General features: G+C 38.5%; 1 protein-coding gene across 1 annotated transcript; it reads right to left on the reverse strand.

Annotated features, from left to right (window-relative positions):
* Window positions 1–4527: 4527 nt before the first annotated feature.
* Ibsp (integrin binding sialoprotein) lies at window positions 4528–13333 on the reverse strand. Its single transcript, XM_051198169.1, has 6 exons — window positions 13272–13333; window positions 13133–13183; window positions 12965–13042; window positions 9256–9318; window positions 5960–6124; window positions 4528–5453 (listed from the first exon to the last, which is right to left on the reverse strand). The coding sequence occupies exons 1-6, from the start codon at window positions 13323–13325 to the stop codon at window positions 4914–4916; spliced, it is 951 nt and encodes a 316-aa protein (XP_051054126.1). The 5' UTR covers window positions 13326–13333; the 3' UTR covers window positions 4528–4913.
* Window positions 13334–15283: the final 1950 nt, after the last annotated feature.

Below are 15283 nucleotides of genomic sequence, written 5' to 3' on the forward strand. Positions count from 1 at the left end.
GATTATGTAAGTTTGTAAACTTATACTTTATAATAAGAGCTACTTATGCAAAAATACAGCTTTATAGTCAATTATAAATAATATGTCATTAATTTTAAGTACAAACCTCTGATTTCCCCAAACTCAAATAGGTGAAAACAAAATTAAAAAATGAAAAGCAGAAAAAAATGAGCAATATATCCCTGACACAGCTTTGGGTTGGACAATGCTGGTTTGTCTAGTTTAAGCCAAATCCTTCTTGGTTCCTACAAATTCTATGGCTTCTCCTCCAAGGATCCTGAGCTGATTCAAAAACTTAGAAGAACTTCAAGCTGTTGTGGGTGAAGAGAACCACAGTTGATTTGAAACCATCTAACTGAATTTTAGAATATTTGATCACTATCATTGTCAGTGGAGACATTTAACCCTCGAGGCATTTACTTAACCACATCTGAGCTCAAGCCCAGCTCCATGACGAGTCATAGGGACAAATTGCTCAAACAACGAAATTGAATTTTTTTTCATTCTTTTTCCCATCCAAGCATTATTCTAATTAATTTAACCCCTGTAAAAACTCAGATGTAGATAATATTATTATCATAGCTTTTAGTGACAAGACACAGAATGCCTCAAGAACTAAGGTCATATAATCAGCAAATAGAAAAGCTAGAAATAGCATAGGAAATTTGGCTTATTAAGGCTAGTGGGCTATGCTGACACATAATGTCAGTGTGAACATTACCTAGTTCTGCAAGGTGCTTAGCCCACGCATTGTTCCTGTTACTAATGACTGTCTGGGACCCAGGTGTAACAGACATGCTTTATTTCTTATCCCTGTCTTCTGTTAGTTGTCTTACTGCCTCTTCTGTGGTTTATCTAATGAACTCACAAAATCAGAGAGAAATAACAGGGCTGAAGTTTAAGAACTGGAGGGTGTATTTCTCTAAACATCACATGCATTGGGGTCACCAGTTTCATCAGTGCTGAGGATTTCAGCAACAAAGGACAAAACTAACAAAATGATGGAAACAAAAGAGAAAAGCACCAACTAAAACACAAATGGTAAATAAAAGAGAGAGAAAGAGAAAAAAAAAGAAGAAATGTAAAAATGTTCATTTGCAAACTGTATTCTATTAATCCAATGGTCAATTCAGGAGAATTTACAATAGGTCATTCAGTATTTTGTGCTTTTACACCATTCATAACTTTAATGATTCACACAGAGTGTTTTATTTGTGTCTCATATATAATAGAGGCATCTATTGGTTTTTCATTGCCATACTCTTATAAGAATTTCATATGTATGCAAATGTATTTTTCCTTCCTTTCAAGACTGTTCCTATCTGTGAAAGAAATTTCCTATTAAATTTATAAATATATAATATAAGATATATTATACACACATACATACATATATATATATACACACACATACACACACACACACACACATATATATATATATATATATATATATATATAATTCTGGTCTGAAATAACGAGTTCTAGGAAAGAAAATTCATAGAACTTTAAGACTTGGGACTCAGCTCCTTCTCCTCAAAGAGCAGACTGAATGGAGCTAAATATACATGTTCTCAAAGCTGAAATGAATTCAAAGGAAAAGCACTCAACTTAAGTCTTAAACTTAGAACCTACAATTGACAAAAGCAAAAATAGTGAGACCCTTTCTAGCTGGAGGTTTGAAGAGAAGCATTCTGGGAAGAGGCATCTGAGAGATTAGCGTGGATGTTCCACAGACTGAGATCTTGTTTCTCTTCTCCTGGAACCTGTCCCCTTTGCTGACTTTAAAACAAACAAACAAACATGTCCTAAAAGTTTTGTTTACAAAATAATCCTGGAAATCTTGTCCCACTTCAAAGAATAAGATGTTTTCTTTTAAATATTCTCTTTAATAATTATCAATATTCATCTGGCACTACAAAAAATTCACTTTCTAAAACATCACTGATGACCAGCTTCGCATTTTCCCCCAAATTATTTTTATCTTTAGAAAGTATGATTTTCCCTCAGTGTTGGGCATTTCGCTCAAGCGCAGTCCCACAGAGTGGCACAGAACAACATGAAACTAGTTGTGTCCCATTCTCCAGACCACATACCCGTTGGGCTTTTACTTGCAAAGAGAGGCTATGTCAATATAATTTGCCTTTATTTTTATATCAGGAAGAAGTTTTATTACAACTTAAGATGACGACTCAGAGGATGTAATTAAAATGTAATTATAATGATACTAGCCTTTCCTTCAGGACATGGCGACATTACCGGAAGTGACTATAAAGCTCTTCTGTGTGACTTCAAGGAGAAAACATTGCTCATTCTCAAAATAGTATTCTGTTCCTTCCAGAGGTCGCTGTTCTGTGTTTCAAGACCACAGGAAGCAGAATGTGACTTTAATCAGCTTCTCCCCGTGTGGTGGACACATTGAGATTTGCTTACCATACTGGGGCATATATAGTTTTCTCTATCTTTTAAGCTTATGTTTGTTTGCATTGTGTTACTTTAGCTTTTCTTTAATGACTTCCTTAACTGCAGTGGATCCAGAGTCATTCTGTCCGATTCTGTTCTAGTTAACTATCATTATCTGCAGGGGTGCAGGCATGCAGACCTGCCCCTGTCACCTGGCAGAATGCACTCAGGCAGTACTCTTGTCAGCCCAGGGTTCCCTGGCTGCTACACCTCTACCTAGTGTGTATGCAGGAGCAAAGGACCCTTTGCAAGAAAAAGCCCCACCCACTTCTGCTCTCTCTTTTCTGCTGTTCCCCTGGGGCAGACAGGACTTTTCCTGTCTCCCTTTCTCTTCTGTCCTTTCTCTGTGTCTCTTACCTCTCTTCTCTTTCCTTTCCCTCTCTCTTCCCTTTCTAATACAAGTTCTCACTTAATCTCTATGTGCCTGACGTGTTTAGTGTTAACTATCAAACTGAAAGAATCCCAAATCCCCTGGTAGATGGATCTCTGGACATGCCTGCAGGATACTATCCCAATTTTAACGGAGGAGGGAAGACCCTCCTGATGGGAGATGTCATTCTGTATATGTTTCTTATACTGGTTAATGAATAAAGCACTGTTGGCCAATAGGAAAGGAAGATAGGAGGGACTAGGAGACAAGGAGGAAAGAGGAAGTAGTAAGGAGGGTCAGAATGGAGAGCCTGGAGAGAACAGAACCGCCATTCCTCCGCTCTCGGTAAGACCACGTGGAAATACATAGAAATGGGTTAATAATTAAGACAGAGCTAGCCGATAAGAAACTAGTAACTGGCCAACAGGATATCAAATACAGAGTCTCTGTGTGTTAATTGGGGCTGGCGCGGCAGCGGGACAAGACCAGCAGCGGTGGGTGGAAAAACCATACTCCTTACACCCTCCCACTGTGGAAGTCACCATTCCCTGCCTGGAATCCTGGACTCTACAGAGAAAGGAAACTGAAGGGCAGGATGCATTCCTTACTCTTGACTGATTGTGAATACCATGTGACCTGTTAGTTCAAACCACAGCTGCCTCCACTTTTCTGCCATGAGGGCTGGCTTGAACTGTGAGCTGAAATAAACACCTTTCCCTTTAAGATGTTCTTGCCAGTGTATTTTATCACAGCAACAAGAAAAGAAACTAAGGCAGTAAGCAAGGTGTCAGGTACTGTGAGGTGCTTACAGACTAGTCTCCCAACTCTTCTGTCATGGACAGTGAGCCAGTGATGATGTGACTGAACACAACCAAACTGAAATCATTCTGACAAGAGTCAACATTTCTGTGTGCTGTATGTCTGAACTTTAACAATGTGGGTTCATATGTCTTATAATGAATAAATTAAAGGATATGTAAATTATTGTCATTGTCATGCTTATGCCAAGTGTCTATATGCTTACTTGAAGTTTGTTTTTAGGTTTACATTAAGGAGTCAGTTGCTGTCAAGACTTTGTACACTAATTATGTGTGTGTGTGGGGGGGGGTGTCTGCATGTGTGTTTGTGTGTGTGTTTAGATGTGTATGTGGTTTGTTTGTTTTTTGTGTTTTTAGGTGCATTTTGTGTAGTTTTCAAATTTTGTGGGGTTAAGCTTACCAGAAAGACACAAGACATCTAGTTACAGTTGGATATTAAAGTATAAGTCATTTATTCAGCATAAGTTTGTTCCATATATTTCACAGAGACTACTTATTCATGGGGCCACTTGTATTAAAGGAACAATCATCGTTTATATGAAATTCAAACCAAAGTGGGCATCTCTCACGGATCCATGTTTGTTAAGTGTGGAAACTCTAAGAGCCATTTATTTGCTGGTGTGTATAGCTGATTCTGCCCTCATCAAACCTTAGCCATGCAGATTTATTGAAGAGAGACCATTTCCAGATCAAACCCTGGTGGAAATAAGCTTGCTTTTTAGCTGACTTGCACCACCCTCCTTCAAGCCACTTGCTTTCCCATGGTCCCTATTCCTTCTTAGTTATAACACATTTGCATGCTTATTTGTGATAAAATCTGTGCATACAGGTCACATGTTGGGTAGGGAGTGTGATATAGGAAATACACCATTATTGTATGCAGTGTTGTTTCTAAATCTCTCATGAGCTGTCTTGTACAAAAAGTGTGTTTGGGCAGTTAGCAATAGTACACACAGAGTAAACACTGTAGAGTTACCACCTCAAAGTATTCCATCCAGCCCCAGCTCGTGGGTGCACTGCTTGATCAATGTCCCTGACTTACAATGATCTTTCAAGTGATACATATGGGAAAATGAAAAAGAAGCCATTACAGTAAACAGAAGCATTTGCAGAAATTACTCTGGGACTGTAGCACCATTCCACATTGTAAAATGCACATTTGTTATATTGCACCTTCCTGAGTTGAACTTTGAAAATATGTGGTAGCCAGATGCAATGACAGAATGGGTAATTACCCCTGCCCCTCCCCAGGAGGCAGGGCTTCACTGGTGGTAGTAATAATCTTGACCATCATAGCCTTCATAGCCACGCCCCTTGTAGTAGCTGTATTCATCCTCATAGGCCCGGTAATTGTCCCCACGAGGCTCCCCATTCTCATTGTCGTAGACTTGATACTCACCATTGTACTCATTGTTGCCTGTCTGTTCATATTCTCCCCAGTACTCAACGGTGGTGGTTTTTCTGAGTGGTGGGGAGGTGGTTCCATAGGCTTCCGGTGGTGGGGTGGTATACTGAAACCCGTTCCGAAGGACAGCTGTGGTGGGGCTGTCACTGATCTGCTCCCTGCCCACTGTGGTCCCTTCTGCACCTGCTTCGGTGACGCTCTGTCCCTCGCCTTCTTCTCCGTTGTCTCCTCCGCTGCTGCCGTTCCCACCATCCACCTCCGTGGAGTTCGTGCTGGTGCCATTGGTGACCTGTTCATTTTCTTCTACTTCTGCTTCCTCGTTTTCATTTTCTTCCTCTTCCTCTTCCTCTTCATCGCTTTCCTTCTTTTTTGCAGCCTTGCTTTCTGCATCTCCAGCCTGAAAGGGAAGATTTGAAATCATGCAAACGTAGGTGCGAAAATCTAAGAGCTCTTAGATACGGTGTTGCATATGATGTTTTGAGGTAAAGATAACTTGTGTAAGAATTGGTGATGACTTTAAAAACTCAGAATAGATATTTTGTAATGGGGTTTGATGGGGTTGGGGTGTATACCCTGTAAACCTTCTCTGTGTGCCGTACTTATTTAGCTCCATCCCCCACTTTCTCTGCCTTGGAAGCCACACCTCTGAAGTGGGATGGTACAATAGCTTGGGAGGAAATTTGCAGAATATCATTCCTCATTTGTAAAAGGCAAATGAGTTATATGGTATGAAGAGAAACCAGAGTTTCATTTCTCATTTGTAATCAGGGAAAGCATATCTACTCTTGCTACCTTAATGGGGTAATAATATAAATAAAGATTGTATCAAATATGATGTGAATAGCATCAGACAACTTGCACATCAGCAGAGATGGAAACAGATGAATGTTTGGGACTCATCACCTTCTTGGGCAGTTGGAGTGCAGCTAACCCTATAGTCTCTGTTCCAGCTGTGGTCTCGACTCCATAGCTAGCTGTTACACTAGAGAGTGTGCTGTTCTCAGCCTCTGCCTCCTCATCTTCATTTCCCTCGGAATCTTCATTGTTTTCCTCTTCATTTGAAGTCTCCTGGTAAAAATATTCAGAGTTCAAAATTTACTATAGCTACACTGGAGCTCAGGACTTGTTGGGTGTTTGAGGCACTATTTGAAAATATCCTCGGCTGGCTCATCCCGTATGCCATTTCCCTTCTTATTTCTAAGAACTCAGCATTATTTAATCCTATTTATCAGCTGTTGGGATGCTTCGGTGACTATGCTTTCCACTGTAGCAACTTAACAGCTTTTGTGCTTTAGATATTTAGCATACAAATGTTTCTTCTGCATAAGAAATTTACAGTGGTGTATAATGATGTTACATGAAGATGATTAAAAACTAAGACTTGAACAAGTGGGCATTATAATCTTTAACATTTATTCTTTTATTTATGCTGTGAGATAAAAGCTTGCAAATTGAGCTAATCTATCATTATAATTAATACCTACTAGTAAAACTCTGTATTTCATATATTTAAATTTATGTATTTAAATGAATACTGGGCAGTTCAATATACTTGAAGGTATTTCTGGGAGATTGTGATGTTAGGATAATGTTAAGATTTCAGGAAAACAAACTACATCTGAGTATGATCTTTCTTATGAAAACAACTTGACTAAAGCAGGATTTTTCTCATTAAGTCTATGAATGCTATAGTTTTCAGCAAAGGATTTGATATAATCCAAGCCCACCCTTCCAAGCTAGGTGTGCTCAATATCCCATAAGTGGTATATAGTCTGTTTTGTTTTTAAATTATTCATTCAAACAGATTAGACATTTAGTGGTATAAGGAGAAATTTGTATCATTGGAGAGATTCTAAGAGGCCAAGCTAGTTGACTCTTGTTGCCTCAATTCATTGAAAAAGCTGAAGTCAAGAGCATGGTGATTCATTGATGGCAGGGTGAAGAGTGAAGAGTGCTCAGTCTCCTAATGTATGCAGTTCCTTCTCTTAGATCCTCTCTAGGCCCAGAAACTTAATTCAAGAATGCTCTTGTGCAAACAAATTAAAAAGGTAATGGATTGGGCTGTTGCTAGATATTGGGCTTCAAATATCTTATTAGATAGAAAAGTTACCCATATCCATGACACCCCTCCTCCAGAATGGCCAAAACAAATTAAGTAACCAGATGTTGGTGAGACTAGGGAGAGGCAGAGGCTTTGTACACTCTGAGTGGGGTTTTCCTTGACTACTCTTATGTTGGAAAGCCTTTAGTGAAACTGAACGAGTGTACACCTTTTGACTAAGAAACTACTCTTTTCAGTCAAATGGCCTCCCATCACCCATGGGAATAGTCACTTGAAGAAGTTCTAGCATGTTTCTAGCAGCACCACCTTCATAGTAATTCTACCAAGATGCCCATTTTCAGATGAATCACACATTGCAACACACTGATGCTGTGAAATAGTGGCAGGAATCCTGGGTACTCAGTATGGACAGGATAATAAGGAAGACTCTTTCTGAAGGCCAAAACAACAAAAGCCTCTTACAAAAGAATGTGTATTACATCATCCCATATACAGAATATGTGCATGCATAGTATATATTAAATAAAGCATTGTGTATTTAAAAAAAAGCAAGAATTAACCTTTTCAATTAAAGGAGTTGATTAATGTAATATCAGACATGTGCTGTTTTAAATATTAGTGCTGATTTTACTTATATTTTCAGTTTCTGAAATTTCAATGAGCTGATAATGTTATCATGTATATTTCAATTAAATAAATCTGAAATACTTTAAGGTGTGTGCAGGCTGTTATCATCAAATAGAAAATGTGCCCAAGTAATTTCCTCATGTGAATATAACTCCCAACATTTGCATACCTAACTGGAAATATCAATTACTTTTAAAGAAGGAATGAAGATGAAAACATGTCTAGAATCTTGCAGCTGAAAGATTCCAGAATCCACCCACCTTCCTATGATTACTGTGAACGAAAAGCCTTTGCCTTATCTATTCCTTTGGAATTTTGAAACCAAATCATGAACTATTTCCTGGGTTTCATAAATGAAACATAATTTTGCTAGGCAGTATAAGGAGTTACAGCAGGGGGCACAGAACAGTTCTTCCTTAAACAGAGTTTAACCCAGGGTTCTTGGGTCTATTTGTAACCTATGTATTCAGAAGTGGCTGGCAACATTTTGGGTGTGCAGAACTACTGCCAAGAGATGCATGGTGTAGCTGGGATTTGCAAAGGCCACTTTACAATTGCTAAACAACAACAAAGCTGCAGTACAATGGACGAGTCTCCCTTAATTTTGGAGTAATTCTGATCTGAAGGAAGATTTTGAAGGATATAGGCTACACATGCTTTCTGGTCCTGGCTTGGCATTATTTTTAAGGCCTTCCCTCCACTGTCAGTGTAACTATAGCACAGGAAATGTTACTTAACCAAAAGAAAACATCAATACTTGGTCACCATTAGAGCTGCCACATCTTTTGCTTTCAGGATAGCTGACACAGATTTTTGACTGTCATTTCCTATTCATAAATACCAACTAGGGATACCTGAATTTAGAAGGTTTCCAAGCCAGGGGTAGCTATAATTGTTTATCCAGGAAAATATATCCTAATAGTATATTTCCTTAGGAAAGATGTCATTTATAAACATTATAGCATGATTTCTAAGCTATATAAATGAATTTTGGCCATTAATTACACTAGTTTAACTCTTTGGAAGATGTTTATACATCATGAGTATTTAGTTTTTGTAATCTAATAATTACATAAAAATCTACTAAGTTGCTATTAAAGAGCCTGACCATATTCTGTAGATTAAATCAGGACACCACTGTAGAGTTATCAGTTGGCTTCACATCCTGTCCATTAAGAAAGTTGCATCACACCAAGCTTAGGGTTATTTCTTTCTTGTCTATTGACATGGACATTCAATATAAATAAATGTCATGCTGCATTTTAATGGGTTTTACAGGTTTCTTAAAATGAAGACACCTTTGTTTTTGTGTACCACTTCTAGGTAACTTTAACCCCACTTTGCAATGGTGTTTGAAGCACATTGTTTAGTTGTTTCTAATTTAAATGGCATTCTACCTGTCCAAAATATCTGGCTATGGGCAAGGCAGCAATGGCTATTTGCTGAGTACAGATTGCTAATAGTTCCTGTGTGGCCTGGCTTGTTATGGAAGAAATAGAAAATGTCTTACCTCTTCCCCCTCTTCCTCTGAAGTATCACCATCTCCATTTTCTTCAGAAGAGTCACTGCCTCCCTAAAATATACATATACATATATACATGCACATATACATGGCATTTTATGCATGTATATACACATAGGAAGCATATATATGTACACACACACATATATATGTATATATATACATATATATATATATATACACACACATACATATATACTCTGCAACAGTTGACATTTCCTGATGATTAAAATGTAACACAAAGAGACATTTACTTATTTACTCTTATTAGTATTCTCAACTTGGCTGGTTTATTAACACAAAATAGTGTCAAGCTAAAGTAAGAACAGTGTGGATACACTTGAGTATATATAAAAAGAATGCAGAGAAACAGCTGCTGTGTAATGAACAGCATATGAATGAGGTTTTCTCACCTTCAACCCCACAAACATAGACAATACGCTAAGATATTATATCTTATAAAAAGCCGGAACAACAAATCACAAGCTGCTTAGTTTTGAAAGAATGAAGGACTACTGAGTGCATCTCTCCAAGAAGGAACCATTCAAAACCAGCGAGTCTCCCAAACTTTTCTAAGCATGTCTCAGACTAAGACACAGATTTCATAGTCTTATTTTCTTATAAAATATAGGTAGTAATGATGTAGCTTACTACAATGTGTAAATTGTTATTTGATAATTCTCTCAAATACTGAAAAATAAATTTAACTTGATTTAGAGAAATTAAATTTGTATTTCTAGTTTCTCAACTTAATTAAAACTAATTTAAAAATGTTGTTAGTTGGTGTGTACATATATATATATATATATATATATATATATATATATTCACAGTGAAATTAGATAAAAGACATAAAAGCACTTACGATTTGGTGGGGTGACAATAAAGTAAACCAAGAAGCCTACATGTAAAACAGGAATGAATGAGCTTCCCTGGGGTCTTCATCATTGTTGCCTTTATAGTGTTGTGTTATATTCTTACAGCTGTGACTCAAACTGAGGGCAAATGCTCTACACACCAGACATATGCTCATTCTGAGCTTTTTTCTTTTTCTTTCTTAATTACATATAAGTCTAAACATGCACCAAAACTTCTAAACCAAGAGAGGAGATTCTTGATCTTTTTACCAAAGCTAACCCAAAGGGAATCTCCCTTCATATTCTGCACCAGCTCCAATGGCCTTGGGGATCCATGTGTCAGCCATTTGCTGCTTATCAGTGTCAGCTTTGATTCTGATGATCAGTTAAGCATCCTGTCCTGGGAGAACGTGGAAGGACCTGTAACTCCTGGATTAGCAATGAGGCTGTACAGAGATGACTCATCCCTATGATGCTGAGGTCCCTGCTGACCTCATTCTCCAGGTGGCCTTGTCACAAGCCAAGGAAAGGGAAAGCTTGCTGCCTTGGGCCAATAATAACTTTGGGTGGAAAAAGAATAATAGACCCTCCCTACACTGCCATGACCTAGTAGTTGTGCTGTTTCACACCCGGGGGGGAATAAAATAAATCATTATATTTGAGCTATTCCCAGTTATTAACTCAAATATAGAGGACCATATATTTATCTAAGCAGAGCTGTTTTCTCAGCTGGGGTGTATTAGGTATTCTTCATGCCTTCTTTGCTCTGTTTTCCTCCCGCACTCACTAACATGCTACCGTGTGTGTGTGTGTGTGTGTGTGTGTGTGTGTGTGTGTGTGTGTGTGTGTGTGTTAGGAACCATGCAAGAGCTGAATGGAATAACTTTAAAGGTTTGTATTCTATTTTTATTGTTTTGAATCACTCTCTTTTAGTTATTACCAATTTATCACAAAGTCTTTCTGATTCTTCCAGGGCCTTTCCTGTATTTGTATAGGCACATGAGAGATGATGGGTAGATAAAAAAAAAAAAAAAACAGATGAACAGGTGTCTAAATAGAAGGCAGTTCTTAAAACCCACATTTGTATGTCAGCTGAATATGATAAAGAAATAAAATTGAATTTTGCTGGCTACAAGTTGGCACACTAATCGAATATCATCTTAAGCATAAAATGTAATTTTTCATTAAAACAGTTTAGGATATTAATTAAACTAACTTATTCTTCTGTTTCTATAGTTCAGCATGCAGACAATTTATAGTAGACCCTCTGGTGGCTTTGCAACCCATTGTGTGCAAGTTGCTATTTTGTGGATGACTGCCCATAAACAGACTTGCTAACTAAAACATGAATTTTGAAGACAATAAAATGAAACTCATAAGGTCAGGATAACAACTTTGAATAATAAATAGATGTTGATACAAGGTAGGAGACATAAAACTTTATAAAAACAGGAGCTTGTCACAAATATCTCAGAAAGTTGTATTTGGAGATTTTTTTTTTTTTACTTTAAAACAACTATATTATAAGGTCTACTTAAATTGATCAAGCCCCTTTGTATATAATATGTGACAAAAGTATCTTTGACTTCTGTGGACTTTGAGTCTATTAAAAACAACAAAAAATGTAACTTTATCATTATTAATATACATGGACATTTTAGCTGGATCATGCATATATATATAAATCTAGGTGGGAATGGTTGTATCTAAGTATTGGGTATTTCAGAAAAGTTGGCCAGCCATTTAGGAACTAGAATTTATCTCATTTCTGTTTTAGACAGAGAACAAGTTTCCAAATGGACCCAGTTTATTTCTGGGCCCGAGGTAATCCAAAGAAAGGAAGACAATTCTGAAAACCCACAACTCTTGTATCATCCATGCTCGAATTTCTGTGGCCACACAAGTTCCCTATAATTATAATGGTGCTAGAAATACTTGAGGGCTATGATTTCCCATCATTGCATGATGGGGGTCAGCCCGACATATGGTGAGACTCGGAGCCAAGCCATTGCACTGAGGGAGTGTTTGCAGCATTCTGTTGCTTTCAGTGCCTTGGGAGCCCTGAGTCAAATGGTGCATAATTGATGCTCTGAATCCAAACTGTAAAGTCACAAAAATAGTGTCACACTAGTCTTACATGTATTTCGAACCAGCGCCACACCCTCCAGCATCCAAAAGGCCTCTTTTACAAATAACCCAGCAAAAATGGGATGTCTCATTTTTAGATTTAGTCATTTTTCCTTCTTATTTACAAATTTTACTGATTTTGTTTTTCCTCACAGGCTTCATACATTTCACAGGTTTCTCTTTCTCTGCAGTGCTTGGGAAGGACCCCGATATAATGTGCTCCGTGTGCAAGCCATAGCTCTGCCACCTAACCGGGTAAGCGTTCCAGACATCCTCATCGCTGACAGTGAGTTACTAAGGCTGTCTGAAGTCCCAGGTGCTTATGAACTCAGCTTTTCCAGAGCTCAGAGGATGCTGAAATGCCTGGTGTGATCAGCTCGGTGACTGCCCTGAACCAACCATAATGACAATTATCACTGGCTCCATTGTCAGTACCTGACAAAATGGTTCACTGTGCTCAGCAGGTTAGCTGAACATTTGAACTCTAGACATCGGGGCACTTCTTTCTATTACCCGAGTCTTCATCTCTGTGTGCTTTGTCTCTTGTGTTGGAAGAAAACTTAGGATTTGTTTTTTTTTCTAATATATTCAGGTTTCCATAGCAAGAAGGAGGGACCTGGATGAATGGAGAGTGGGTTCAGATGTTTGTGTGTTAATTTAATCCCTATAATAAATGCACCACTGTTGGAAAGGAAATTAAGCTTTGAACTCACCTGGACTGGAAACCGCTTTAGAGGAGGATAGAAGTAGGCATGCTTGTAGAGAAAATAGCGTGGCCGGTATTTAAAGACCTGCACACATAAGATGAATGTTAGCTTTGTGTGTACTGTACAATATGTTAGAATAAGTAAAGACCAGAGAATTTTTCTGAAATTACTAACCCCATTTTCCTCAGAGTCCTCAGCTTTGACCCTGCGGTGGAAATTTTTCATCTGTGCAAAAGAACATTTTATCATTACTTACCACATTTATATAAAAATGCAACGGCCAAAAGTACAGGTTTTTTCACAATGAACTTACCGAGAAAGCACAAGCCATTCCCAAAATGCTGAGCAGAATCAAAGCGGTCTTCATTTTGCAATTGTTTCTACAAGCCAAGAAGGGATGTAGTTAATAGACATCAAAACATAGGGCATGGCTCATTCGCTGGTAAAGAATTTAATTGATCTAGAAGTGTAGATACTTTCCTGGCACATGTAAGGGCCTGTGTTTGATCCTTAGTCTTGACAGTCCTTGCATTTGTGTTGTAGCCATGACTGTACAATTCTGAGCACTACATTTGTCTCCCCTATTTTTCTGTGGTTTGTCAGTGGAGGGTCACAGGATCTGAATAATCGAATGCTTCAGACATGGTGAAGGAATCTCCAAATGATACTGGCAAGGGAGTATCAGCCACACCCGCTGTCCTGTCAGAGTAGCTATGTGTTCCACTCAGCTGCTAATGGTTAAAAATCAAGCAGAGCTCTAATTCATTGAAAGGGTTCATTTACACAGCAGACTACAAGCAGTTTCCAGCTTCTGTGTGTATTTTTGAACAGAAAGTTCATTCTTAAAATAGACAGTGAGAGCCTTTTCACTATGACTACTTCATAGTTGGTTTGGAACCTGGAAGAGTGAGGGTGAGGGAGGATAGGAGAAAGAGGAAGGGAGGGAGACAAGAAGGGAGGGAGGGAGGGGTGGGAAGGATGGAGAGAAAGAAAAGGGAATAGAGGAGAAAGGAGAGAAATAACTCATATCATATGGCATGCGATCATGTGAGAAATAGCTCTTGACAGTTTCAAGAGCTCTTCTGAGTTTCATCTGGAAGTACAGAATAAATGTCCTGGAATCAGGTTTCCCCAGTTCCATTTAAGCTTTGCACACCTTAATGTGGAGTGCTGAGGTTTCTCAGTGTGGAGCGCTGCTGGGGTAGATTCAGATGCTCTATAGAAATACCAAGATGCAGCCACCAGCGGGAGGATAGTCAGGAGCAATCCTGAGTATGCAGCAGCAGCTCCCCCTTTCACATAGCTTCATCGTAAATAGAAGCAGACAGCAAAGTGTTACCTAAAGTTCTATTTTACCTCTATCGTCTATCAAATTAGCTGGGATCCCAACACCTGCTCACTTACAGCTGACAGGAGTTGCTTCACACACAGTGGCAATTCGGTGATATAATGGGAATGGCAATTTCTCCAAATACATTTTGTAATTAAAAGTTTAAAACATATAAAATTGATGTCATGCATTGTACTCTGTGGGGAGATTTCTTTTCATTTTACCTCATTAGCATTTACTACAAACATACCAAGTATTAGATTCTAAGATAGCATTATGCAGAGTAAGGCTCCAGGCACACTGCTGGTGTGGGAATTTTGACTTGGTGTGTACACATGTTTTCCACAGCTCTTTTCATCGTATGTCTTGGAATCATTCATATTCACTTACGTGCAAACAAAAGAGGGGGAAAAGGGAAGAAGGGGGCAGGAGAGAGAGAGAGAGAGAGAGAGAGAGAGAGAGAGAGAGAGAGAGAGAGAGAGACTTTAACAAATTTACAATCCATGAAGATGGGCCACCTGTGTTAAGAAGATTAATGAGCCAGTCCTGGTGATACACTTAGGGGGTGGATGCAGGAGAATCCGGAGCTCAAGGACATCCTTGGCTACGTAGTAAATTCTAAGTAATCCTGAGTAATCAAAAAATGAAACAAAAACAATAGCAATGAAGATGAAGTAGAGGAGGAGGAAGGAGAAGAAGGAAGATGAGGAGTAGGAGCTTTGCTTTATAGCTTCATGGAAATGTGATATTCATACTCAAAGAACTTAAAACTTAAAATAGAACTGTAGGCAGAGCTAAGAAAAATTTCTCACAAGAAATCACAACCTAACCAACATGAAAACATGGCAGAGGTGATAATATTTTATGTATAAAAACAAGTGAAATGTGTACCTGAACTGGCTGCCCATGTTTATCTCATCTTATTTACTTTTTGATTCATCGAATGGCAGAGACCTCTGTAGTGGCCACCACTCTCTGGACAACTCAAACACTCT

Source organism: Phodopus roborovskii, unplaced genomic scaffold (assembly GCF_943737965.1).
Source record: "Phodopus roborovskii unplaced genomic scaffold, PHOROB, whole genome shotgun sequence".
NCBI lineage: Eukaryota > Metazoa > Chordata > Mammalia > Rodentia > Cricetidae > Phodopus > Phodopus roborovskii.

Coding starts and splice junctions, on each gene's coding strand:
- Ibsp (XM_051198169.1), bottom strand. CDS start 13,325: ATGAAGACCGCTTTGATTCTGCTCAGCATTTTGGGAATGGCTTGTGCT. Junction 13,184..13,271: donor GAATGGCTTGTGCTTTCTCG/GTAAGTTCATTG, acceptor TCTTTTGCACAG/ATGAAAAATTTCCACCGCAG. Junction 6,125..9,255: donor CAGAGGAAGAGGGGGAAGAG/GTAAGACATTTT, acceptor TATTTTTACCAG/GAGACTTCAAATGAAGAGGA.